Source organism: Camelus bactrianus, chromosome 18 (genome assembly GCF_048773025.1).
Source record: "Camelus bactrianus isolate YW-2024 breed Bactrian camel chromosome 18, ASM4877302v1, whole genome shotgun sequence".
In the NCBI taxonomy this organism is placed as follows: domain Eukaryota; kingdom Metazoa; phylum Chordata; class Mammalia; order Artiodactyla; family Camelidae; genus Camelus; species Camelus bactrianus.
This window is the reverse complement of record NC_133556.1, coordinates 24,329,357-24,354,602: the sequence shown is the minus strand read 5'-3', so window position 1 is coordinate 24,354,602 and position 25,246 is coordinate 24,329,357. Positions and strand designations below refer to the sequence as shown.

Below are 25,246 nucleotides of genomic sequence, written 5' to 3'. Positions count from 1 at the left end.
TTAACAAAAACACAGAAAGGTGAGAAAATCATACACAGGAAGACAATGTATCAGCAAGATTTAATTCTAATGATTTTTAATTAGGAGGATTCTCTCATAACTGGCAGTTCGCAGACTATGTCCCATAGAAATGGAAGGTCCCACTGGGGACACTGCAGGATTGAGGTCAAAACTGAGGTCACAGGCTGGAAGATAATGCTGCCCTCTCTTTCTGAGATCAATTTGATAAAAACACACTTGCCAACACGTATACACACACGTTCATTTCCGAAGTGAATATATTTTCAGATTATTGATACTTTTAAGTTCAAACTTGGTATCATTCTTATTTTAAATGTTATAAAAATAAGTACAAATCCAGAAATGTAATAAAACCAAGGCATTTAACCACTCTCATTCAGTATCCTGTTGTAAATAGGTTAACGTATGAAGGAAATGACACTTGTCAGTTTGTAACTATTAAATACATGTATTTTGCTGCAGAGAAAAGAAATGAGAAAGAATTTGTTGATCAAGGAGCTAAAAAATTAAGTCCAGAGAAAAAAGTGAATGAAAGAAAAAGAACTGGAAGAAGTTGAGTGATTGTCTTTCAAAAGATAACGTGCTTCCTCATTTGTCCATTCAGACAAAATGAAATGAGGGCAGGAGGGAGTCCTCAGAGTAGAGAACTGATACCAGAAACAAGGTTACTAAACTCTGCCTCCACCTTATGAGAAGTGAGCTTAACTACTGTGATAGTTTGATTAGAATTAAAATTCTGAGTGGATGTGCCCTGCCTTGGAAGCCTACTTTTAAAAGAAACGTGACCAAGATACTGCTGAGACGCAGTGCTGTGTCATGTAAAAAGTTAAAGTCTTAGGAATATTAATCGTTTTAGCTCTGGTGCATTGGTATAATCCCATTTAGAAAAAGGGCTGCTAAACTGAATGGACATTTGAGAAATTTAAAAATTATTGAAATAAATCATTAGGAAACGTTTCAAAGTGTCAGTAATACACCAAAAGTCCAAAATCAATCAGTGTAAAATTTAGTCTTCCTATTTAAAATAGATTTGAAGGACATTTATTAACTATTGTGGCCATGCTTCATGTTAGGCACACCAATACTTAAAAACTCTTGAACATAAAAAAGTCTTTAAAACAGAGAGATTTTGCCTGTTATAATATTGTCTGGAATCAATTTTTAAGTTTTCAGTTCTCAGAAAAAATTCTATGTGCAAGAAAATCTAACAGCGATGTATCTGCTCAGGCTAATTTTAACTTTTTGTATTTTATAGTAATAAAGTTAAGTAACACAATTGAGTAAAACTGTAAAATTGCTTCTGACATGTAGGACAAAACATCCCAGAAATAAACTAGAATGTGAAATCTGAGGGTAAAAATTAGCAAAACAGATAAGGGGTCCATCTGTTACCACTACAACGATGACAAGGGAAAAGGCTATACTTCATGCAGCAGTAAGAGAGGCAATAAACCCAAGTGTTACGAACTGGAAAAAGCTTCCTTCGACAACCAGCGCGACTGAAATCACAGACTTAGAACAACACTTCTGTCAAGCTAGAAAAAAATGCGGAGCAAGCTGGAACTTCACAGTAGGAACAGTCCAAAATGTTAAAACCTTGCAAATAAAGGAGAATGTTAAAGTCAATCCCAATGTCGTTTTGAACATTTTGCTTTCTAGAACCATAGCTGAAAAGCTGTGCAAGTCTGTTGTTTTGTTAAGCCCCATGCAAAAACCCATCCCTTCCTGTCATTAAAATGACAGTATGTTCACACCTCTCATAGCATTACTTTATGTTTTCCCAGCAGAAATAATTACATCCCTAGCAATTCCAGAAGGCACCTTCTTTCTCTAAGTCTGACTAAGAAATCTGTAAACAGTAACTGTACAATAGCTCCTGTGAAGCACCCTGTAGTGCTGAGGAAGCCGTGTCTCTGCACCCGGACAGAGCGGGGCTTGTTAATCTCCCTGCTAAATCTAGCGTGATTTGGCCCCACGGCCCCACAGAAGAACTACGTGTGCCTTGGAAGTACAACACTGAGTTTAAAATAAGTTATTTTCCAGTGTACCTACAAGTACTAAAAAATAGACACCTCTTTCCTCCAAAAACATTAAAGGAAGGAACTGTCCTCAGGAGCTTTCTCTCGCATTGCTTTTGCACTCACACTCACCATCATCCTGTAAATGACACACTGGCGATTTTTTGGTGACAACTAATGAAAACATTTCGAGTTTGCATCATGCTTAGCCGCTGACAGAAGTGTTAGCCATGCATTTTTTTTTAACACCACGCAGTCTGGTTTCATGACTCTGAAGCACTTAGACTCGATTTACCCACAACACTGTCTACGAAACCTGAGCTTTTTTCTTCTTCGATTTATTATGACATGAAGCCAAGTGAGAAGAAACAGGTTGGGGCCTCACTTAACAAGGGCCTGTGCTACCTTTCTCTACATCAAGAAGATCATGAAAACACCATCAAACCATAAGCCAACGCGCACCGCTTTAAATGGCTATTTTAACAACGATACACAATGAAAACTGGTTGTAATTTAAAGACTCCCTATCGTTGCCACCTCGGTATTCCTACAGGTGAGGGCAAGACAGAGACAGAAGCGAACTTCATTTTAAAAATTTAAATACTTGCTATACTTGACTACATATTTAGAAATGTTCTACAACTGCTCAGTAAGACATTTTATAACAATTAAAATAACAATGCTATAAGTAAAATAGCAATTAAGGATGTACTCTTACAGAAGAAAATGATAAAAATTTTAAACTTAAAAACAGAACTTAATGTTTTTAGTGTTACAAGTTTATTGAATTCATAAAAAGAATTTATCTTGGATTCCTTTAAATAAAAAACATCTGTATGTGGTTAAGTATCTCGATGCCAATCATTTACTTATGCTTAGGGGCAGAAAAACTGGGGTGCAGGCAAACTTGAAAATTACTGTGAACCAATGCCAAGCCGAAATCAATCAGAAACTAAGCCAAACATTGGAAAGTGTATCTCTAGTTATTAGGCAATAATACTTAATTTCTAAAATAGAATTTAAAATGGAGCTTTTGAAGAAATTTGAAATTTGTCAGTTTAGTTGCATTGATTGAATAAAGTTAATGACAGGTATCTCTTGAAAATTACAAGTCCAGGGACTTTAAAAAATTATAAAATTTCTGTCTCCTTTCTTTATTAGCACAATTAATTATGGCTTTTACTTAGTGTGCAGAAGTCAAATAAACAACTCAGAATTTCATCAAATTAAAAACAAGAATTATATCAGAAATCTGAAACCCAAGGGAAAAAAGATAATATAACTAATCGTGAACAAGTGACCGCCCGTGCTAGTTGAAGGGTCTGAAAAATTCCTGAAGTTCCTTCTTCGAGTAACATTCCTTTTGGGCTCTACGCTAGTAGTAGAACTTTCAGCAGAAGGCGGTCCATCAACAGGCCTTGCAGGAACAAAGCCGAGGAAAGAACTCTTGTGCTGTTTCTCCAGCTGCAGTTTAGTGTTCATCTCTGCCAGCCTCTCATTAGCCCTGCGGGGATTGCAAAACACACATTTCATTCATTTCATTTTCTCCCTAAGTGATGTGTATTTTTAAAGTTGCTGTAATAGTAAACAGATTGCCCCATTAAACTGTGTTTTGACACCAAAAAATACATCAGCGCAGACCTACTGTAAACAATTACAGTTTAAAACTGTCCTAAAGAAGGATGTATGGGCCTGGGGGGGCCGTTAACTAACAAGTACTTCAAAGTGGGGAGAGTCAGAGATGGAGACGCCCCCACAGAGGATTCCCGCTGCCTTCTGCACTGGCTGCATCTAGACATACTCACCCTCAGTAAACCAGTTTAGAAATAAAAAATAAACCATCCCTCAAAGCCACTTTCAAGCATTTGCTTTCACCCCCCTTATATACACATTTCACTCATTACCTGGGAGAAATTAAGCATGTAGCACTGAGGAACAGTTTAGAGCCACCACCTCTAGGGGGGGCACCAGGTGGCACAGTCCACGGTGGGAAAGAACTACGACAGCGCCAGGGGCAATTTCAAGTGTCCCCCAATTTCCCAAAGCTCACTTTGTTACTTTGCTTTTACCAGAGGCCTACATCAACACCTGTTTTCCATAACTAAAAAAATCTCAAGCGCATTTTCACTTTTATGAAAAAAAAGCAAAAAGCCAGAATAGCACTGGGTGCTTGTTTTAGCCCAAGCCATCAGAGGGGCAACGAGCACCCCAAGCAGCGAGAGGGGCCCCACCGAGCTCCTTCCCCAGAACCACACTCAGTATCCCGGCATCACGCCGCCACAGCTTTGGACTGTGTCTGTAAGCACCTGTGCTTTATGCATATTTCTTTTATGCACCCACCAGCAAGATGTGTCCTAAGGTAACTGCCTCTTTGCTTTACACCGACAACTTTCATAGAAACACTCTACTTTTGGATAGCGGGGAGACCTGTAGCTTATAACACTGTTATTCAGGCACCGGAGGTGGGCTCTGCCCTTTCTGTCTTCCACACACCCCCTCGGGCAGGCCACTATATTCTTTTTAGCCACTTTGTGAACCACTATACTGCCCTTCACCCCATGTTAATTTCCCCCTTCCCCAAGCATGCCTTTACGTAGCGGAGACAAACTTAGAAGGATACAGTACTTCGTCTCATGGTGCCCACTAGTGGTAACACCAAATATCACAATCAAGAAAGTAAATTCACCAAACACCAGAATGGGGCCCCTTGGCTTTAAGTTGTACTCTTCCAAAACACAGTTAATTTTAAACTCATTAACATTTCTATTTCTGGGAATTCCAGCTAGAAATTTTGTGATAATATGGCTGTCTAAATTACAAAGTTTGCAAAACCCCTAGCTTAAAGACTAGATCAGGTTAAATATATGCAAATACAAAAAATAAAGTCATGTAAAAGCAACAAAAGGCAGTGAGATGCAAACTGCCCTGGACTGACATTTTAAGGAGAGTTCATTTACTAACACCATTTCCCAAAATTACACTATCTAGTTAGCTCTCACTTGCTACTCACCTCATGCACTTGGCTCAATAAAAATTATGCCTAAGAGGCAAATTAATGACCTAAATTATTTTCTATAATGCTACGTTTTCACTTACGAGTTTAGTTGACTTGCCAATGACATTCTATTTTCTAGCTCTTCCAGGTACAGTTGTCTGTATTTTTCCAATTCTTTTTCATTAGAAAAGTAAAACTTTTCAGTTCAGTTTCCAGATCTTTAACTTTGTATTCCATTTGACTTACTGAAGCACGTTTATACTCTCTTAATGAGTTTTCTTGAGATGCTGCTTGTGCCTAGAGCAAAATAAAAGGATACAATTTTAAAAATACTTATAACCTGAGTAATTACACTATATTTGTTCCTTTTAGTTTTGAGTCAGTGATTCAGAGAGCAATTTTAAGTGTGAAGAAAAGCTGAACTTTAAAATACTTATCATCAATGTCAAGTGAATTAAATCTGAATTACGAAATTAAAGTTGAATCACTCTTATATTAGTACTCGTGTAATGTGATAGTTTAAAGAATAATAGGATCAATTTAAAATTTTAAAAATTGAACAATACAACCTAAGAGTAATCCAAGAGTGTGGCACAGTATTTCCACCACAATATATTCTTTTCCTCCTAGTAGTCTTGATTTACACCAATCGGCCTTAAAGTGATTCTCTAGTGACAATTGTTCTGGAAGATCAATCTAATGATAGTAATGATGGAAACTGAATTATTTAAAGGGAGTAAGAAATGCGGCCATCCTTCCAGAAATCTACAAAACAAACTGCTATATGGGAAGCAGAGGAAACACATAAAATGTACACATCCGAAATCTAATTCTCAGCAAAGTGAGTTAGAGCACGTTACAGATCAACGCTTCACCTGTACAAACTGGCTGATTTCTTTCAATTTTTCTGCTACATCCTGTCTTGCTCTCGCTTCAGTCTCCCGGTTGTACTGCACGACTTGACTGAGTTCTTTCCATTTTTCTGCTACATCCCGTCTTGCTCGCTCTTCAGTCTCCCGTTTGTACTGCTCTACTGGACTGCGTTCCACTGTGTTCATTTCTAGGTGACGTCTGAGGTTTACTACTTCTTCTTCCAACTTCTTCTTCTCCTCTAGTGTGTCACATTTCTTTTACAATTCTTTCATAGATAATAACTCCTTTAGAAAAAGTTGAGTTTCTGCACTCAGATGGAGAAGTACTGAAGATGTAGATTCCACTTTTGTTGGAGGATCAGCATTCTGCATGAAGAAGATAACACTGTTTGGTAATGAGGTTAGCAGACCAAGAACAGCCTAACTCTAACCCAGCATCAAAGGTTGAAATAAATTCAGTTACAATAAAATGGTATCTGCCTTGTGGAATGGAGAAACTCAAATTACCCAGAAAATCAAGAAAGAAGTTCAAACCACCAAGAGTCACGAAAATATACTGTTCACTGTCGTCATCTTTGTTATACATTTGTGCTTGATTTTACACTCTTATTTTTCTGTAATTGTTTCATGTCTTTCCTACATAAAAAGGTGACTATAAGGCACCTCTTAGTGGAAAGTCTCTTACCCCTTCCTAACCCAAGTCTTAACTCTCCATGATTTTTAATTTTAGGGAGATCATATTGAGTTACTTAGGGCTGAATTAATAAATGTCTCCCAAAACAAGACTGTGAAAAAAATGCAATTAATACATCTTACAAATATGGGTTCTAATGCCATAAGCCTTTCTCTGAACTACAAATATTTTATGCTAGTTTGAATTGCATTCCAAGGAGCAATGAATGATTCGCAGGGTTAAGGAGAAATCCATCTCCAACTGTAGTGGTTTAGTAAGGTGATCCATACATTTTTCTAAACAAACAAACAAACAAAAAAGCCTTAATTCTTGTAATCCTTTGTGGCTCTCTGCAAAACAAGAGTACATACTCAACAAAAACAAACAAAACAACTTGCTGGAATTTCAGTGACACGGACTTGGGAAGAACCACTTTCCTTCAGATAGAAGGATTATTTGCTAAGACAAGGCAGGCGGAGGTGGTGGTTGTAAAACATCTCTACAAATTCCTTGACACTTCCCCTATGAAATTCCCTCCCCTGAAGTATGTACTGGCCTCAGTCAACTGGTTTCTAGGGGACAGAATGTGGGGCACTGCTGTGTGATTTCTAAGGCTAAATAGCTTCTGACTTTCACTCCGTAGGGATGCTCACCCTTAGAACCCAGCCACCACGTTGTGAAGCCCAGGCCACCTACTGAGTCTTTGTACATGCAGCTGTCCCAGCTGATGACCCCAGGGAGTGTCCTTAACCAAAGCCAGCTCCAACTTCCAGATGTGAGCAGGAACAAGCCTTTAGATTATTCTAGTGCCCGCTTGATGCCAAGTGGAGAAGAAATGAGCTGGCTCCACTGAGCCTTGTCTAAACACGGGTTTGTGAACCAAGCAAATGCTGTTTTGAGTCACCAGGCTTTGAGGCAGTTTATTATATAAATTATTAGCAATAAATAACTGGCACAGATATCGATATTAAAAATGGGGCACAGCCATTAAAAAAGAACCCAAAATGTGGGGATGCCTTTGAACCTGGAGGTAGGTGAAACCTGAACAGATGTAGAGAAGAGTAAGAGTGAAAATCCAAAGTGTCCACGAGACTGTTAGTGGAAGCCTGAGGGCCCTTGAAGGGCTGAGAGTGAAGGCTTCTAGGCCAGGGAAGAAAATGACACTAAAGCCGGAGGAAACGGGACTCTTGCTACCTAACAGCTGAAAGTAAAATTGACCAGAGAAATAAGCTAAAACAAACAAAAAGATTATTAAATATAAAGGAACTAGGACTCACTGGGTTCAAGTATCTGTATCCTATTTAAAGCATCTCCATGTGCCCAACTGTCACACAATGGGCAAGCAGAGAAATGGCTTCCGGGCTAAGATCCAATCTAGGGTGCTGCCAGGAAAACAGTCTAAAGATGAAGCCAAGACTTTGTTAAGACCTTGGAAAGATTTAAGGTGCTGCCTCAAATTCCTTTAAAGATCTTAAAAGCATAAGAGTTTTAAAGGCATGGTCCCACAACAGCTTCACAGAAAGCCCAAGGTGAAGACTTTATCTCAAAAAGACGTGAGAGTAGCTTTTCCAATGGCATGAACCCCAGTAAAATTCACAGGAAACTCAGTTTTAAGGAGAACTGTGGTAGCAAAAACACTGCTTGCTAGCTTGGACTGAAAGAGACAGACAGTGCAAAACGGGAAGAGGCCTTTGGGTTTTTCTTAGAAGGTCTACGAGGAGGAAGCTGGCTTGAGAGAACTACTCAGCTGCAAACACAGGCCACTGCTCATGAAAGGGACAGAACAAAGAGCTCAGAGAGGGCAGCGAAGGAGAACCCCTCCCAGGGTTGGGACTAAGTCCTAATCAAAGACCGAGCATCAGGCTGCGTTTCAGAACTGCTACGGGCCAGTGTGCCTCCCATCTTCCATCTGTGAGTGAGGGAGTCCTTAGCAGTTCAGCAGAATGTCGGGTGTGTGGCGGTAAATAACCCGTGTCTCCTTATCCTCAAGCCTCAGCACTGAGAGGAGTGTACCCAAGAGGCTGTACTCCAGAAACCACGCCCAGGAACCTCACCCCACCTGAATCTGGTGAAGATGGTAAAGTCAGACCCTGGACTGGAGCCTGAGCCTAACACCACAGCGACCGAGACCTGCTGGGGGACTGAGTGGGGATAAGTGTATTTCTCATATGGAAGCAGTAAGAAAACATTGTGGCTAATGAGTAATTATGCTGGTTTTTGAATGTCTCCATAAATTTTCAAAATTAGTTCCATAAAAAAGGTAGACTATGGGCCAACCTTAAGTGCCCTGCTCCTAAAGAACAGCAAATGGTGAAAGGGGCACCGAGTGAACTGCAGGGCAGGTTTGAAAAGGCAGTTCAGCTTCTGCCTCGCTCTTAACCCTGGAACCCAGGCTCATGAGGGCAAGCTCAGGCCACAAAGACAGCTTAGGTGTTCCAGGGGAGGTGGTCCACCTGCCTGCCCCACCAAAGCCACAGCCCACCACCAACATCAACCACCAGACATCAATGGATGAACCTTCAAGCGATTCCAGCCCCCGCCTTCCAGCTGCCCCACCTGAAGCTGAGAGGAACAGGGGCCGGCTGTCTTGGCCACACTATTCCTAAGCGCAGGTTGTGAACAAAATAAATGCCTATTTAAGCCACTGAACTTTGGGGAGTTTGTTAAGCAAAAACAGATAAACAGAAAAGTGGGTGAAAAAAGATAATAAGAAATGTAACTTGAATATAGGAGAAATTGGTCTCCTATAAAGTGGAAAGTAACAAATGTTGAGATTAACTTATTAATGACAAAGTGCTAAGAAATAGCAGATAGCTGAAAGAAAGACCTAAGAACTAGTGAGAAGGAAGGTACTTCAGAGTTCCCTCCAATTACAGCTTCTTACACATAGGCATGTATTTCACAGTTTCCCCTCAACTTTGAGGATAAGGAAGACAGGTAAGCAAGGAGACATAGGATTTGAAGTCTAATAACTGAAGAACAACCAGAAATAGTTTACCAAAATCAGCCTTTTTACCTCATTTCAATTAACTGATCTTCTAAGAGACAGGCAGCTTTGAGAACTTATTAATCTAGCACTTACTCTTCACTTTCCTTTCCTCAGAGAGAAAATAAAATATTATGGAACCATAAATGTAGTGTCCTTTGGCAGTATTTAAATTAAATACAATTTTTCCTTTACCTTACTTAAAAGCTTGTTGGTAAGGGAAGGTAAGACTGTCTCAGCTTTATGTTGTAGCACAATGCTTCTGCATATCACACAGACTGGCTTTGAACTTTTGAAATTCAAATTACTGATCTGTTATCTGTTTCTGACAAACTGATTGAATATTATCTAGTATTTAACAGCTGTACTCTTAAAAATTTTCCTTGGATGGGATGAAATATTTATTTCATTAATTACGCATTAAGCTATAGAACACAGCTAGGCATCTCTCTTTTTAAGTAAAAGGAGGTAGACACAGGGAGCTGAGAATGCAGGATCTACACCAAGAACAAGATCGGCACCAGTGTTACACACACGAACCAAGCCAAAAGAGGACTTCATCATGAACCGTGAGATGATGGATTACAGAGGCTTCCAAAGAGGAAGGTTGAATTAATCTTCTCCACGCTTAATCTATTGCCTCTAGATAGTGAAATCTATGGACGAGTCTATGAATTATAATGAGTGCAACATAATGAAGTATATTGCAGGCTAAGTCAGCAGATCCCGTGACCATGATTTGATGGAAACTGGAGTGAAGTGGGAGGCACTGGGTGAGAAACTAAAGGTCTGAATGGGGGGAGGAATGGACTTCATCTTTGAAAGCCTACTTTCTGTCATGTCACAGAGTCAGCAAGGCATAAGCTGGCCACAGGTCCCTTCAGGAAGCAGCAAATCTCCACAGAAGTAGTTGCAGACATCCCACGACACTGACTTTTTATCACTATGTAAAACAACTGGTAATACGCAAGATGACTCGGAAACAGTTCTCATAACATATGAATTGGTACTGGCATAGGACAGACATAGATCAATGCATCACCACTGAGAATCTAAAACAAACCCTCACATTTACGGTCAATTGATTTTCAATACTAGTGTCAAATAACTGAATGAGACAATAATAGTCTTTTCAACAAATGGTACTGGGACAACTGGATATCCACATGCAAAAGAACAAAATTCGACCTCTACCTCATACAATATATATAAAACTAACTCAAAATGAAAGAGCTGAAACTACAAAATTCTTAGAAGAGAACACAGGTGTGTGTCTTCATAATTGGACCTGGCACTTGTTTCTTAGGTAGGACAGTAAAAGACAGAAGTAGACTAACTGAACTTCATCAATGTTAAAAGCTTCTACTCTTCAAAAGACAACATCAAGAAGGTAAGAAGGCAAGCTGCTGAGCAGGAGAAACACCTGAAAATCCTACATCTGATCAAAGACTTGCACCCAGGATACAGAAAGAACTCTTACAATTCAATCATAAAAAGACAATCCAATTCTAAAATGGGCAAAAAGCTGAACAGACAGGTCTTCAAAGAAGATACACAAATGGATAAGCACATGAAAAGATCCCCAACATTCTCAGTCATCAGAAAAATGCAAACCAAAACCACAATGAGATGCCAGTTCACACCTACCAGGAGAGCTAATGACCAGTGCTGACAGAAATGCATAGAAATTGGGAGAATTACACACTTTGGATAAAAATGTTAAATGGTGCACCCACTCTGGAAAACAGTATGGCAGTTCCTCAAAAGGTAAAACACAGTTACCATATGACCCATATGACAGCATTTCCATTCTTAAGTCTATTCCCCAAAGAAATGAAAACATGTTTACACCAAAACTTGCACAGAAATGTTCACAGCAGCATCATTAACAAGAGCCAAAAAGCAGAGGCAACCCAAAGGTCCATCAACTGATGGATGGATAAACGGTTTAGCCCCACAACCGAGTACTGTTCGACAATAAACAGAAATGGAAATACTGACAAACGCTGTAACGTGGATGAACCTTGAAGACGTTTTGTCAAATGAAAAAAGCTAATCATGAAGGACTACACAGCATGTGATTCCACTCATGTGAAACTCCCAGAACAGGCACATCTGTAGAGACACAAGTCAGCCTGGTGGCTGCCGGGGGCTGATGGGGACGGGGGGCTGGGGGTGATGGCCAAGGGATGCAGGCTTTCTTTTTGGGGTGATGGGAATGTTCTAAAATTGATTGTGGTGACAGCTGCACATCTCTGAATATACTAGGAGATACTAACTATGCATCCTAAATGGGTGAATTATACGATACGTGAATTTTATTTTTATTTTTATTTTTTTTTTGGTGGAGGGAAGCAATTAGGTTTTACTTATTTATTTTTAGAGGACGTACAGGGGATCGAACCCAGGACCTTGTGTACGCTAAGCATGCACTCTACCACTTGAGTTATGCAATCCCCCCTATAATATGTGAATTATATCTCAATAAAGTTAAAAAACAATCCAAAAGCAGGATCTAGACAATTTTCTTAATTCTCTATTTTGGGTGTACATTCATGATCTGAACTTCTCCATGCTTTGACAACATACGTAAAGTGAAGGGAAAATGAAGGCGATACCTAACTCCAACTGGTTTGTATAATGACCTTTCTGCACAAGTTACTCTGAAATCCATGAAATAAATACACACAGATTCTATATCCATTCACAAAAGTGAAGGTGCGACATGCCAATTTTCTGGAACATGCCATGAAACATTATCCTCTGATTTTATCTAGCTTGCCTTATTGTGGTGAGAGATCACTAAAAAATACTGTTTAATAGGGAAAAAAGTTAACTTCCGTGAGGAAAGATGTATAACTCTCAAATTCTCTAAGGGTAAATATTATAAGAAAACAACATATAAAGAAATGGCAGAATGAAAGTCAAAGTTTAAGAAAAAAGTACATCATAAAGGTAATAAAAGTGTAATTATAATGAAGATACAAAAGAAAGCTGTCCCTGAAAAGCTAGTGTCCTGCAACACTCTGCGCTGCACATTCACGGCTGACGTGCTTAATTTCATACATACTGGGCTCGCAGCTTGATGTGATTTCCTCTCTGAATCCTGTCTCTCATTTTCTGAATTAGTCTGATGATGTGCTGTCACCTCCAGGGAAGCTTCCAACATGGACACTTTCTTTTGGGTGTCAGTCAGCTCTTGTTGAAGCTGTCTCATACAGGCCTAAAGAGATAACTCTGTTACTGATTTTTAAGTCACCTTATCATTAAGTTACATTAATAATATGTAACTCCAACATATGGACTTTGAGAACTATCCCCACAGACATCAATTCACCTTCTTTTCCTCATAGGTACACATTCCTGTTTACCCAATTTCATTAAAGACACAGAAGGCATGACCCTCCTGCCTTATTGACAGTAAGTTAACTTAGACAATGGATGCAGCCCCACCAGCCATTCCCTGCCCCTCCCAGGAAATGGCCAAGCTTTACCCCCACTGAAGTCTCAAACAGAAACAGGTGTGTGGGTGGGATGAGTGGTGGTAAGTTCCACACTGTGGAACATTCTCCCTCTTTCTCATTAGAGGCTTAAGTTCAGAGTTCTTCACATATTCAATCTGGTGTTTAAATTCTTCCAATAGACTCCTATCTCACAATAAAAATGAGGTTATTCCAATGGCCTTTGGGGACCTGAGACAACCTGGCATCCCTTGCCTCCTGGACTGCAGGTCCTACAGCTCCCCCACCCCTCCCACTCATTCCCTTCCTGCCACTCAAGACTCTGGCTGCTCCTCCTCAGTCTGAAAAGGGGACCCCAATGCCAAACTCGTACACCACAGAGCGCTCCAGTCCCTCTGGACTGGACAAACTTAGATCCAAATGACTAACTGAGCCTTGAAATGAGAATTGTGAGCACATTATTTGAAAAAATATTCAAAGTAAATTATAAATAGAACAGGGGAGACTAAGTCAAACACAGTTTGGCTAAAATTTACATTTGTCCCAAATTATGACTGAATGAAAAGTAGATGCCTTTAAGGAGTGGAGGTCATGACAATGCATGATTTGAGATGCAAATATCTCTAAATTTAATTCCAATTGACATGAATAAAAATAAAATATCAACTAAAAATATATGAAAAGCAACTGAATGAAAAGTACTGCAAGATACAGCATTTACACATCAGTTCATCTGGGAAATCTGGATTTGACTGTCAAGGTAATCCACACAATTGAATCTTTTCTCTCTCTTTTTTTTATTTGTTCACACAGCTGAATCTTAATTTCAAAATACTCATTTTAGGTCTGAGCATTTCATTTATCTGCTTCATCACGATACTAAAATGTGGTGACAGAACGATTAAAATGACTTGGGCACTATAAGAGTAAATTACTAAGACCTGTCTGTACCTATCAACAACTTACAGCTTAATCTCTTAGAAGTTCAGGTGACACGGCATCTTTACTCAAAGTAAAGCACCTCTCAGGTCTAATTTTTGTTTGCTGGATACAAGATATGCTTTCAGGCTGCTTTACAGTGTATATATTTATAGCGCACACATTTCTTATATTCAACTAGTTTCAACATTCAGCTTCCATCAGATACCACTTTGAATTTTCTTTGAGGAACTCTGAAAATTACTTCCCTTTCTGGGTACTTACTTTCATTTCTGCTCTGTCAGTTACATGCTGATACAGTCTGTCCTTTAAACATTTGTATTCATTGACTAATTCCCTGTTTCCTTCCTCCAGCATCAGAACTCGTTTGCTCATGGCTTCAAGTTTTCCCATGTGATCCAGAAACGGCTCTGGGATATTAAGTATTGTCTTTTTGCTTTTGGCCTTATTTTGAGCAACTTCCAGTTGCTGTCGAAGCAACATGTTTTCACTTTCTAGTTCACATACTCTCTCCTCCAAGAATGCCTGCTTTACAATGTATTTGTTGACTTTCCCTTGTTTTCTCTGAGACAACGATTCAGTTTCCTTCTTTGAACACTGGGCTTGGCCTCGGTCTCTATGCACACATTCTAATACCAACGTCGTTGGTCTAAAAGCATATCTCCTGGGATGGAGCTCAATTTCTTGGCCACGGAATTGACTTCCAGCTTCAGGAAGTTGCTGAGGAAGCACCTCGCTGTTATCTTCTGGGTCAGACAGCTCAAAATCCATTGTGTCCTGTAAGTGAAACCCCTCATCTCTTACTCTTTGAACTGTACTCAATAAACTGACATATCATAATTTCCTTTGAAGTGAAAGACTAATCTCTAAGTTTATACAACAAAAAGTTTGCAATAACTGGGTATCCAACTGGAAGAACTTAAGGTGGATACAAATCTCAAACTTTAAACAAGCAGAAATCCCCAAAAGTTCAAAAATTTAATTAAAGATACTGAATCCATGAAAGTAAAAAAGAAACCACAAAAGGATGTTTACGAAGCTCAGAACTGGGAAGGCCTTTCTTTCTCTGAAATACAACAAACCCAAAAGGCTTAAAATAAGAAATGAATAAATCTGAAAACACTTAAAAATTATATCTGACATCTAACCTTTACAGCTACCCCCAAAGTAAGAGCCTTAGCTCTGTATATATTTGGACAGCTTAAATTTCCTAAAAAATTTTTTCCTGAAAATATTCCATGAATATTCTCCCTTTCTAACATTTTTAGACCGAATTATAAGAATTACATCTACAGATAAGTGATAAATCTAAGCACTGTACTAAGTACGTCTACAAACATCAGTTAACTCAGTTAGCTGTGACAATTCTGGAATAAAGGGTTAAAAACACAAGCAAGCTGCAGGGTTTCCCCCAGGGCTTCTGACTCTCTGACTCTTACACCAAACCAAAGCCACTTCTGTAGGATAAATATATAAACACAAGAGAACCTTCTATGTCCCTAATGGTGAATACACAAAAGGTAAAGAAGGTCAAATTTACAGAGCTCTTCTTACAAAATCAGGAGACTATTTGCTTCTGCAATAATTTTTATTTCTTCCTCATGGTGTTTATAACAGTGATGGATGTGAAATAGTAGGGAAATACAGTGAGCTGTTTTATTAAAAATAAAATACTGATCAATAAATTATCACTATAGATTATGGCATGTCTGTCACTATATTCAAAAGCTCCTTGTACTGAAATCAGATACCACATGGAGCAGAGTGTTACTTTTTATCACACATAGGAGAATGACACCCAAACTACGCCAAACTACGGTTTCTGAACTGGCTATACTTTTTCCTCCTTACCATCAGTGGAAATGATAAAGTAACCTCTCCATTTGTCTATCAAAGGAGTCAGATCACTGCCAGAAACTAGAATGTCTACTGTTAGTAGCAACAGTTTTGAGATAATGGAAAGTTCATCAATTCCTACGGGAAATATGAACAGCCTCTCCTTGGATGAGGCCATTGTGAATGTCACTATGTCACTGTTGCAGGCAAATGGATTTGAATTCACAATATTGCTTTATCCAATGAACCAGAAATGAAACCCCCAGAAAATATATTTACATATATAGGCTTTTAAAACCCTCTATACTTTCTGTACCTATAGTATTGGTTTTTAAACTATCTAAGTATACAAATTCATACACACACACGTTTGAAGATGACTAAAGGAAATACCTCAGCATTCATTTTCTTATTAGCCTTTTCTGCCTCCTTTTGTTGGGAAAGATGATGGGCCAGGATTTCATCTTGTATTACTCTGGCATTCTGCTCTCGAGAAAGTTGTCTCTGAGCGTCATTTTGCTCTTCTAAAACCTGGAGACATATTTCATTAGGTTTTGGGTTTTATACCATGAAAAAAAGTCAAAAAAAGCTTAGGAGGAGAATCTTTAAAAAAATTTTTTTTAAACTGTTAAAAAGAAGTAGCCTTTTTAAACACAGGGATCTTTAATGCACATAAATAACTCAAATTCTAATATATATGACAGCTAAATTTATCACAGAGCAAAAACACAAGGGATGTAGTATCATGAAAGAAAAAGGTTTTTTTTTTTTTTAACACTTTTTAAATTGAGTTTTAGTCATTTTACAATGTTGTGTCAAATTCCAGTGTAGAGCACAATTTTTCAGTTGTACATGAACATATATATATTCATTGTGACTTTTTTTTTGTTGTGAGCTACCACAAGATCTTGTATACATTTCCCTGTGCTATATACAGTATAATCTTGTTTATCTATTCTGCATATGTCTGTCAGTATCTACAAATTTTGAAATCCCAGTGAAAGAAAATTTCTTTATAAGGCATTTAACCAATTCCATCACAGTCTGAAGGCAATTCAGCCTGGATTTTAACTTCAAAAAGCCAAAATTAACTCATGGATTTGAATTAGACTTGTTACTTTGTTGAATGGACCAAAACCGTCAATCCTTATGTTAATAATTAAGCTCAATTTAACTTCCATTCCTTCATTCAGAAAAGACACAGAGCATCTATTAGATGCCAAGAACACCAAGAAATTAGTAAGTTAAGCTCTAAATGTCATAGTTCATATTTAGGATGAGATAACTCTTACTTGTTTTAAATGAAAATACAGATTAATTCAAAAGAATATTATAAAGAATATTGATGAAACAGTGTTAGAGATATGAAATTTTCATGAAAGACAAATTTACCTGATTTGCTTTATTCCATATGCTCTTCACTTTGCATTCTAGTGCTCGGGCAGTGATTTCAAGTTGTTGTTTCAGGTAAACTTGCTCATTGTATTGTTTCTCTTTTCTTTTCAAGTCATCCTTTGTTTTTTCATATAATATATAAGCATTTCTCTTCTTCTTTGTTTCTTGTTCTAATGTGAATCTGCAGTGAAATATGCTTACCTTAAAATTTATTTTGTTAGAAAATAAAAAGTTCATTTTATGATCTGGTTCTTCACATGCTGATTTATTACCCTAATGGAATTTGTATGTTCTCAATTTTTTTTTTTCATTTCTAAGTCTCACATTTTAAATTCCTCACTTCAATCTCTTCATAATGATAGACTTATGTGTATATATATATATTTGAAAAGTAGCAATGAAAACACATAATGCTACTGAGTTTCAGTCAAGAGTAACTCTGGTCAATAGTGTAGGGAAGAAATTTTGCAATTATTCAGTAAGGTTTGAATTGAAAATTACCCTTTTTTCCCCACATAGTCATAAATTACTCCTTCATTAGGACAGAGAATTTAGTTATTAATTAAAAGAGAAGTTGCTATTTAGAAACAGGTTTATAAGTTCATGAGAAATAAAATTTCAACTTCATGAGATATTACAGGGACTCCTACATGATCTCCAGGGGAAGGTAACATCCGCAGACGTCTTTTCCAGAACACAGACCCGGTAATTAGCATAATCCAAGGCGAGGCTGGGGAGTCTACTCCCTGATGCCCTACACTTCATGTTTCTTCTTTTGCAGCACTTTGAACTTACCTTGTTGAGTATTATTTATTTAGTAAATCATTTTTAAATCCCTTTTGGTACAAGGCAGGATCCCTATTAAGTAATTAAGAAATTAAGAGTAATCCGTGCTTTCAGCATAGACCTTTGAACTAATCTTATCTCTGTATGAGAGAGATGCTGAAAAAACTAACCAGTAATAACTCTCCACTTTACTTTTTAGTCCAACCATTCATATGTTAAGAATCAAACTGCATAATTTTTTTTTACAGTTTCTGCCTTGAGAAAAATGGTCATTTCATAATTCTGCAAGTGGGAATGTAAAGTAATATAAACTTTCTGGAGGACAATTGAGAGATAAGGATCAAAGATTTTTTTTAAAGAAATATAGAATGTAGTGTGTGTATGTGTGTGTGTGTGTGTGTGTGTGTGTGTGTGTGTGTGTGTATGGCTGTGTTATTTCCAAGAGTCTCATATTCCACAATATTAATGAAATTTTCTCCCCTGTAAAATCCCAAAAGGTAAGTTAGCAATTTTAAGACTTCTCCTACATACCTACAGTATTAAAGTAAATATAAAGAGTTCAAATATTTCTTTAAGACCAAGAAATTCAGTACCTCATACTGCAGAGCTCTCGTTCCCACTCCACATTTTGAAGCTTTAACTGTGATGTTTCTTCTCTTGTTTTCAACAGCTCTGCTTGTAGCCAGTTCACCTTATTTTCCATTTCTTTAATTTTTCCTCTAAGTAGTGCAGAGTCAGATTCTTTCAGTTCTATTGATCTGAATGAATGAACTGGATCCTGAATCTTCAATAACCTATCAGAATCTGCATTAGGAAGAAAACAAAAATAGAAACAAAATATATGAATAATTTTTGTGTACAAAGGACTGTGCATTTTCACATTCATTCATCCATATATTGAACAAATGGATATTGAGCATCTATAACATGGAAGACATTCTTCTAAGCTCTGCAGATATTAAAAGAATGACAAAGTAACATTATGAACATTATGCAAGTAAATCTGACAATTCAGATGAAGTGGGTAAAATTCCTTCAGAGAGAGAATTTACAAAAGCTCAATTAAGAAAGAACAAATAAGCTAAAAAGCCCTATATCTTAAAAACCAAAGCAGAAGTCCTATTTAAAGACCTTATGACAAAGAAAATCCCAGTCCCAATGGTTACACTGGTGAATTCTACCAAGTATTTTAGGAAAATTTAATACCGACTCTACACAAATTTTCCTCAAAAAATGAAGAGGAAGAAATATGTCCTCATTCTATAAAACTAACATTACCCTGAATCCAAAACCAGACAAAGATATTACAAGAAAGAAAACTAATCTCATGAAAATGGAGGTAAAAATTCTAAACAAAACATTAGCAAATTAAATCCAACAATACAGGAAAATTCATCACGACCAAGTGGGGTGTATCCCAAGAATGCAGGGCTGTTTTAACACGTAAAAATCAATGTTATTCATCATATTAACAAACTAAAAAAGAAACCATATGATCATGTCAGTGGATAAAAAGAGGCACCTGCCAAACCTCCATATCGATTCCTGATAAAAACTTCCAGCAAACTAGGAACCAAGGGAACGTCTTCACTATGACAAAGATCTGTGCTAACCCTACAGCTGACACCATATGCAATGGTGAGAAACGGAATGCTTTTCCCAGAAGGTGAGGAACCGGACAGGAATGGCTTCTCTTACTCCTTCTATTCAGCACTATACTGGAGCCAGTGCAATCAGGCAAAATGAAAAACCAAAAGACATCTAGATGGGAAATGAAGAGGTAAGACTGTGCTAATCAGCGGGGAATATGATTACATGGTGCGAGTCAGCTAACTCCAACCTGTGGGCCGGGTTGCTTGCTTTGGTAAATAAAGTTTTACTGAAATACAGCCACGTCCATTAACTTGTGTATTGTCTATGGCTACTCTTGTTGCAACAGTGACAGAGCTGACTAGCTGTGACAGAGAATGTATTTATTGGCTACAAGTCTTAAACGTGAACTGTCTTTAGTAAGACAGTAGTTTAAAGAAGAAAAAGCTTGACCACCTTTGGTTATGTAGAAAATCTGAGAGAATCCATAAAAAGGCTACTAGAACTAATAAATGGGTTCAGTCAGGTTGGAGGGCACAGAGTCAGTATACAGAAATCAACAGTATTCCTCTCATCAGAAACTAAAATTTAAAATACATTATTTTAAAACAAACAAATAAATAAGAATACACTACTTATAACCGCACTGAAAAATAAGAAATACAGGTAAGCTCATAAAAGATGGAAAGACCCAGACACTAAAAACTCTAAAATATTACTGAGAAAATCAAGGAAGACCTAAACGGAGAAATAAACTTTGTTCGGGGTTAAAAATTCCGTATGGTTAAGAAGTCAGTTCTCCCCGAATTAATCTACAGATTCAACATAATCTACGTCTAATTTCCAGGACACTAGTAGCTTTTTTTTTTTTTTTTTTTTTACATTGACAAGCTGATTCTAAAACTCATGTGGAAAGAAGGGTAATAAAATGAAACAAGATGAAGCCAGAGGACTGTGGCCTTTAACTATGGAGCTGTGAGAAGCAGTAGCTGGATTTTAAGCAAGGGGGTAACAAAGATCTGAATTTTAAAAACTATCTAGTAATCATGGTTGCGGTGTAGACCAACGTTCCAGGAGGCGGACAGCATAGAAGAAAGTCCTGAGGTGATTTCAGCATTCTAGGAGGGAAGCAGTGATAACCTGACCTTGGGTGAAGGCGTAGGAGCAGCAGAGTCAACAGAAAGCACAGGGAGTGGGAACAGTCACAGCCCCTGGCTGGCAGTGCACAACACGTCTGATTCTGCTTTGACACAAAGCAGGTTTCTGAGACGCAGCGGACTGTAACGTAGCCGTGCTCCCTGGGGCAGTACTAGGTGTGCACACGTTACCACGAGATACTTAAAAAGGCTGTGTAGTCATACGGGGGTCCTACCTTTACTGTCCGGGCCAAGTTCTTCGATTAGCCTCAGGGTATTCTTACAATTAGGGTAAAGCGACTTGCGATCCTCAGAAGCTGTTTCCGGTGACAGAGTTAAGTCATCGAGGTCGTCCACAGAATTAATCTGCTCTTTGACCTACAAATAAATAATGCTATTTCACAGTGTCTCCAACATAGTTATAAAATATGCTTAGTGTACAGAGGTGATAAATATCCATCTTTTTATGAGAGCAAAAACACAGACACTTCTCGAAAGAACTGACTTTTGTCAAAAGGCTAACTTTATCAATAGTGTTTCTAAATTATTTTTAAGTAAATGTCTCTACAACAAAGGAGGATTTTGTTTTTCCACTCTTTTATCATTTATGTATTATTTTTACCATAGGGAAATATTTTTATAAGTAGTATTTTACTATACCTTGTCCTTTTTAGTAGACATTTTCTTTGAAGACCTGAAAAAAGAAAAAAGCAATTCATTTAAGCCAAATACTAAATATTGAAAATACAAGAAATATGTAAATCTATTATTTTTTATATAAAATCTTTGCATTGATAATTAATTTTCAATAAAAGGGATTAAACAGTGGAAACAGTAACATTAAAGGACAAAGAAAGTATGTCAATTATATTATTGACAAAGTATTAAATTTAAATCAAGGGGACAAGCAGAGGAAAAGGAAAAACATAACATTACTTGTATTATTTGGTAGGAAAAAATACACCAGGATTTTCTTCTTGTTGTCTTTTTCAATAAAAACTGGCTTTTATGGCAATAAAACCTGTTTGGAAAGTATTACTGAAGTCCTTATATGAAAGAAACCCTTTTCTAATAACCATGGTATTAGCTTTTTTGAGGACTTACTATGTAACCGCTATGCATTATTATTAGCACGTTACATGTCTTAAAGACATTTTAATCCTCACAACAATCCTGGGAGGTAGGTAATACATTAGGTACTTTACCCAGGAAGAAAATGAGGCACAGAAAGGCTAAGTCATTTGTCGAAGCCCCTATGTCTGCCCAGAATTCCAACCCAGGCAATCTGGCTTCAATACTTGCATTTCACAATATGCTAAGAAAGTAATATTTATTTTTAAGTATTTTCAACTAATGTAGTAAATGAATCTCTATTATTATTCTATGTCTAGGCATAATTATAAATAACTTCTGGGGCATATGTCCAGAAGGAACCCTACTTCAAAATGACACCTGCACCCCAATGTTCACAGCAGCACTATTTACAATAGCCAAGACATGGAAACAGCCTAAATGTCCATCAACAGATGACTGGATAAAGAAGAGGTGGTATATTTATACAATGGAATAATACTATTCAGCCATAAAACCCGACAACATAACGCCATTTGCAGCAACATGGATGCTCCTGGAGAATGTCATTCTAAGTGAAGTAAGCCAGAAAGAGAAAGAAAAAAACCATATGAGATCACTCATATGTCGAATCTAAAAACAAAAACAAAACATAAATACAAAACAGGAACAGACTTATAGACATAGAATGCAAACTTGTGGTTGCCAAGGGGGTGGAGGGTGGGAAGGGACAGACTGGGATTTCAAAATGTGGAATAGATAAACAAGATTATACTGTATAGCACAGCAAAATATATATAAGATCTTATGGAAGCTCACAGCAAAAAAAATGTGACAATAAATATATGTATGTTCATGTATAACTGAAAAATTGTGCTCTACACTGGAATTTGACACAACACTACAAAACGACTATGACTCAATAAAAAAAGTGAAAATAATAATAATAACTTCTGAATCTTAACACCTATTTTTTAAAAATACAAAGACTTTAGACCTAGGCAATACTGGAAATCTACTTTTAATAAAGATTTGCTTTCGCTAAAGACATTAATCAGCGGGCATTCATTATCCATTCAGCTGTTTGTTCATGCATTTGACAGGTCCTTATGGACCATGATGGCTTTTTTAATTTAGAACTTAGTAATCCAAAAGTAATCATCTGTGATAGATTGTTAATAGTTTATTATTCTATTGTATATATAAAAAAATCTTCCCCTTCTTCCTGGAACCTAAGCAAATATTAAGTTAATATAACCTGATATTTTACAATAGCATACAAAACCATAGCCACTCATGATGATACTGTCAAGGACACTATAGAATCATCAAGGAATGATTCATCTCTATTCAGTATGGCCTAAGTGTCTGTATAGTCATTATGAGTATACAATTTTTAAAAATCTATGGACAATGGTGTAACTTTAAAGTCATTATCTGCATATTCAATTGTGTAAGAATATTACGCTTCAGAACTAACGAATAAGCCCTTACAACAAAACCATACATGAATAGTTTACTACAATATCTTAAAGATAACATAGTACAATCAATACACTTTCTAATATCAGAAATGCAAACAAAGTTAAATTGAAAAACACGTCTTCTATGGAATCGCATCCAACAGCAAAGAGACATGCTCTACAATCTACCGTCTCATCATTAAACAAAGAAAGGGAACCCCCACGAGCCCCACGTTCCCCTTCACTTATCACCCAGTCCTCTCCTGCCTTCCCAGGGAATGTCCTCTGAGGGGCTGTTCACACCGACTCACTACAGCCCGGCTTCCTTGGGAACGTAGTACTGAAACTACTTCCGGTCAAAGGCACTTGTCCTCATGTTAGCCTTTCGGCACTGTTCCTCCCACACAGTTGAGAATTCTCTTGCCTTGGCCTTTGCACTATATGCTGCTGTTCTATTTCCAGAGAAGGTAATCACTGCTAATACGTCTTCACCTACAAATAAAGAATTTGTAGATTTTACCTGCCACAACCTTGACCTCCTTCACTTAAGCTGCTGTTCTCATTCATGTGTAGGAGACCACCAGCCAGTGAGGCAGTCTTCTCCAATACATGTGAAGTCACAGATGCTTTTAATGTCCGTTTTCCACTTTCATTCTTCTTTACTTCCTTCATATGCAAGCCAGGACAGCTACTTTAAAACAATCCATAAAAAAGCCAATTTTTAAAAAATAGTTCTACTGATAAATTTTTAAAAAAAACAATTTTTGTAAAACCAACTCTGACCCATCTTCAGTCATTTATTAATTCACAAAATGGTTAACAAGTGCCAACCATAAGCAAGGAAACACAAATTCTTGCTTCAAAGACAGATATACAATTATGATACAATGTGATAAGCAAGAGCTAACATATGAAAGTAAAGTGAGCATAAGGAAGGCTTTACAGAACAGGGAAATAAACAGGAGGTCATGAGCAAAAGAGACAGGAGGAAATTATTCTACTTAAGAGATTAGAATGTGAGCACAAAGATTAGGCACAAGGCATTTAGGTGTGTCCTGGGAACCTGGAAGGAAGAGTACAAAATACATGGAAGCAAGTAGAGAGATGATCCTGGGAAGAAATGCGGAACAGTATCTAGGAAAATAATAATTACCTACTGCTGAATACTGATCTAGGCTTACCTATCAGAATCTCCTTTCTGCAGAGCAGGAAACTGCCGGTCATCACTTTTTCCCCTCTTCCTCTGCCGAGTTAATCCTTCATGGTAACTGCCACCATACATGGTTTCTGACCCTTTCAGTTCACTTTTGTTCCTGTTCTCTTCTACTTCAACCTTTAGTGAAAGTTTGATACAAAGGGTAATTATTACTTTATTCATTAGAAACACTTTGTTTTCATTCATTTTATCATTTGACTCAGACTTTGCCCTGATTTCAATTGATTAAAATATTTTTGTGCTTATTTTAATTTTTATCATTTCAAGTCATTGAAGTGTTTGTAAATTCTGCTTCTTTCTGTTTGAGGAAAAGAAACAATTTCTAAAATTTCAAAAAGGACTTTCTGAATGTTGTGCTCTTACATCCACTCTTCCCCATGTGAATGGCAGAGACAGAGAAATAGAAAGACAAAGGCATAAAATTTGTCCTCTTCTGTCTTTACCACCTAGATTTTACATTAAACAGCCAGATTTAGAAGATGTCACACCTTGGTGCTTCAGTAACAGAAAGGAAACATTCTTCTTTCTGTGCTAAAGCTATCCTTTCCCTACTACTTTTTATAATTCTTCTTTCATTTGGATCCTGGGGTATCAAAAAAGTGTTTAATAAAATATATAAACCCAATTTTACCGAAAGGAGCAGAGTGAAACTGATGAATTGCCAGTTAGTGTGGAATTCTGTAAAAGGAATAATGCTTCCCAATTTCACATTTAATAACCATGACCATTTTATAGCTAGACGGCATAGGAGTAATGAGTGATCTACTTTAGCCCCACTGTTTACTGAT

The 25,246-nt window shown here is 37.4% G+C and overlaps 1 protein-coding gene across 8 annotated transcripts in view; it reads right to left on the bottom strand.

Moving 5' to 3' along the window:
• Positions 1-41: 41 nt before the first annotated feature.
• The window catches only part of LOC141573916 (ankyrin repeat domain-containing protein 26-like), a 91,742-nt gene continuing 66,537 nt past the window's right edge, over positions 42-25,246 (bottom strand). For 4 of the 8 annotated variants that reach the window (XM_074346326.1, XM_074346325.1, XM_074346330.1 and 1 more), the window contains 12 exons: positions 24,424-24,575; positions 23,763-23,933; positions 21,369-21,402; positions 20,945-21,086; positions 18,576-18,786; positions 17,194-17,377; positions 16,195-16,332; positions 14,230-14,742; positions 12,636-12,788; positions 5,910-6,272; positions 5,136-5,331; positions 2,797-3,543 (listed from right to left, as the gene is read on the bottom strand). In XM_074346326.1, the coding sequence (XP_074202427.1) occupies positions 6,165-6,272; positions 12,636-12,788; positions 14,230-14,742; positions 16,195-16,332; positions 17,194-17,377; positions 18,576-18,786; positions 20,945-21,086; positions 21,369-21,402; positions 23,763-23,933; positions 24,424-24,575 (1,806 nt within the window). In that variant the 3' untranslated portion in view covers positions 2,797-3,543; positions 5,136-5,331; positions 5,910-6,164. Of the gene's footprint in view, positions 3,544-5,135; positions 5,332-5,908; positions 6,273-12,635; positions 12,789-14,229; positions 14,743-16,194; positions 16,333-17,193; positions 17,378-18,575; positions 18,787-20,944; positions 21,087-21,368; positions 21,403-23,762; positions 23,934-24,423; positions 24,576-25,246 lie in introns of those variants that run through there. The other 4 variants (XM_074346329.1, XM_074346328.1, XM_074346332.1 and 1 more) reach the window with 4 other exon arrangements.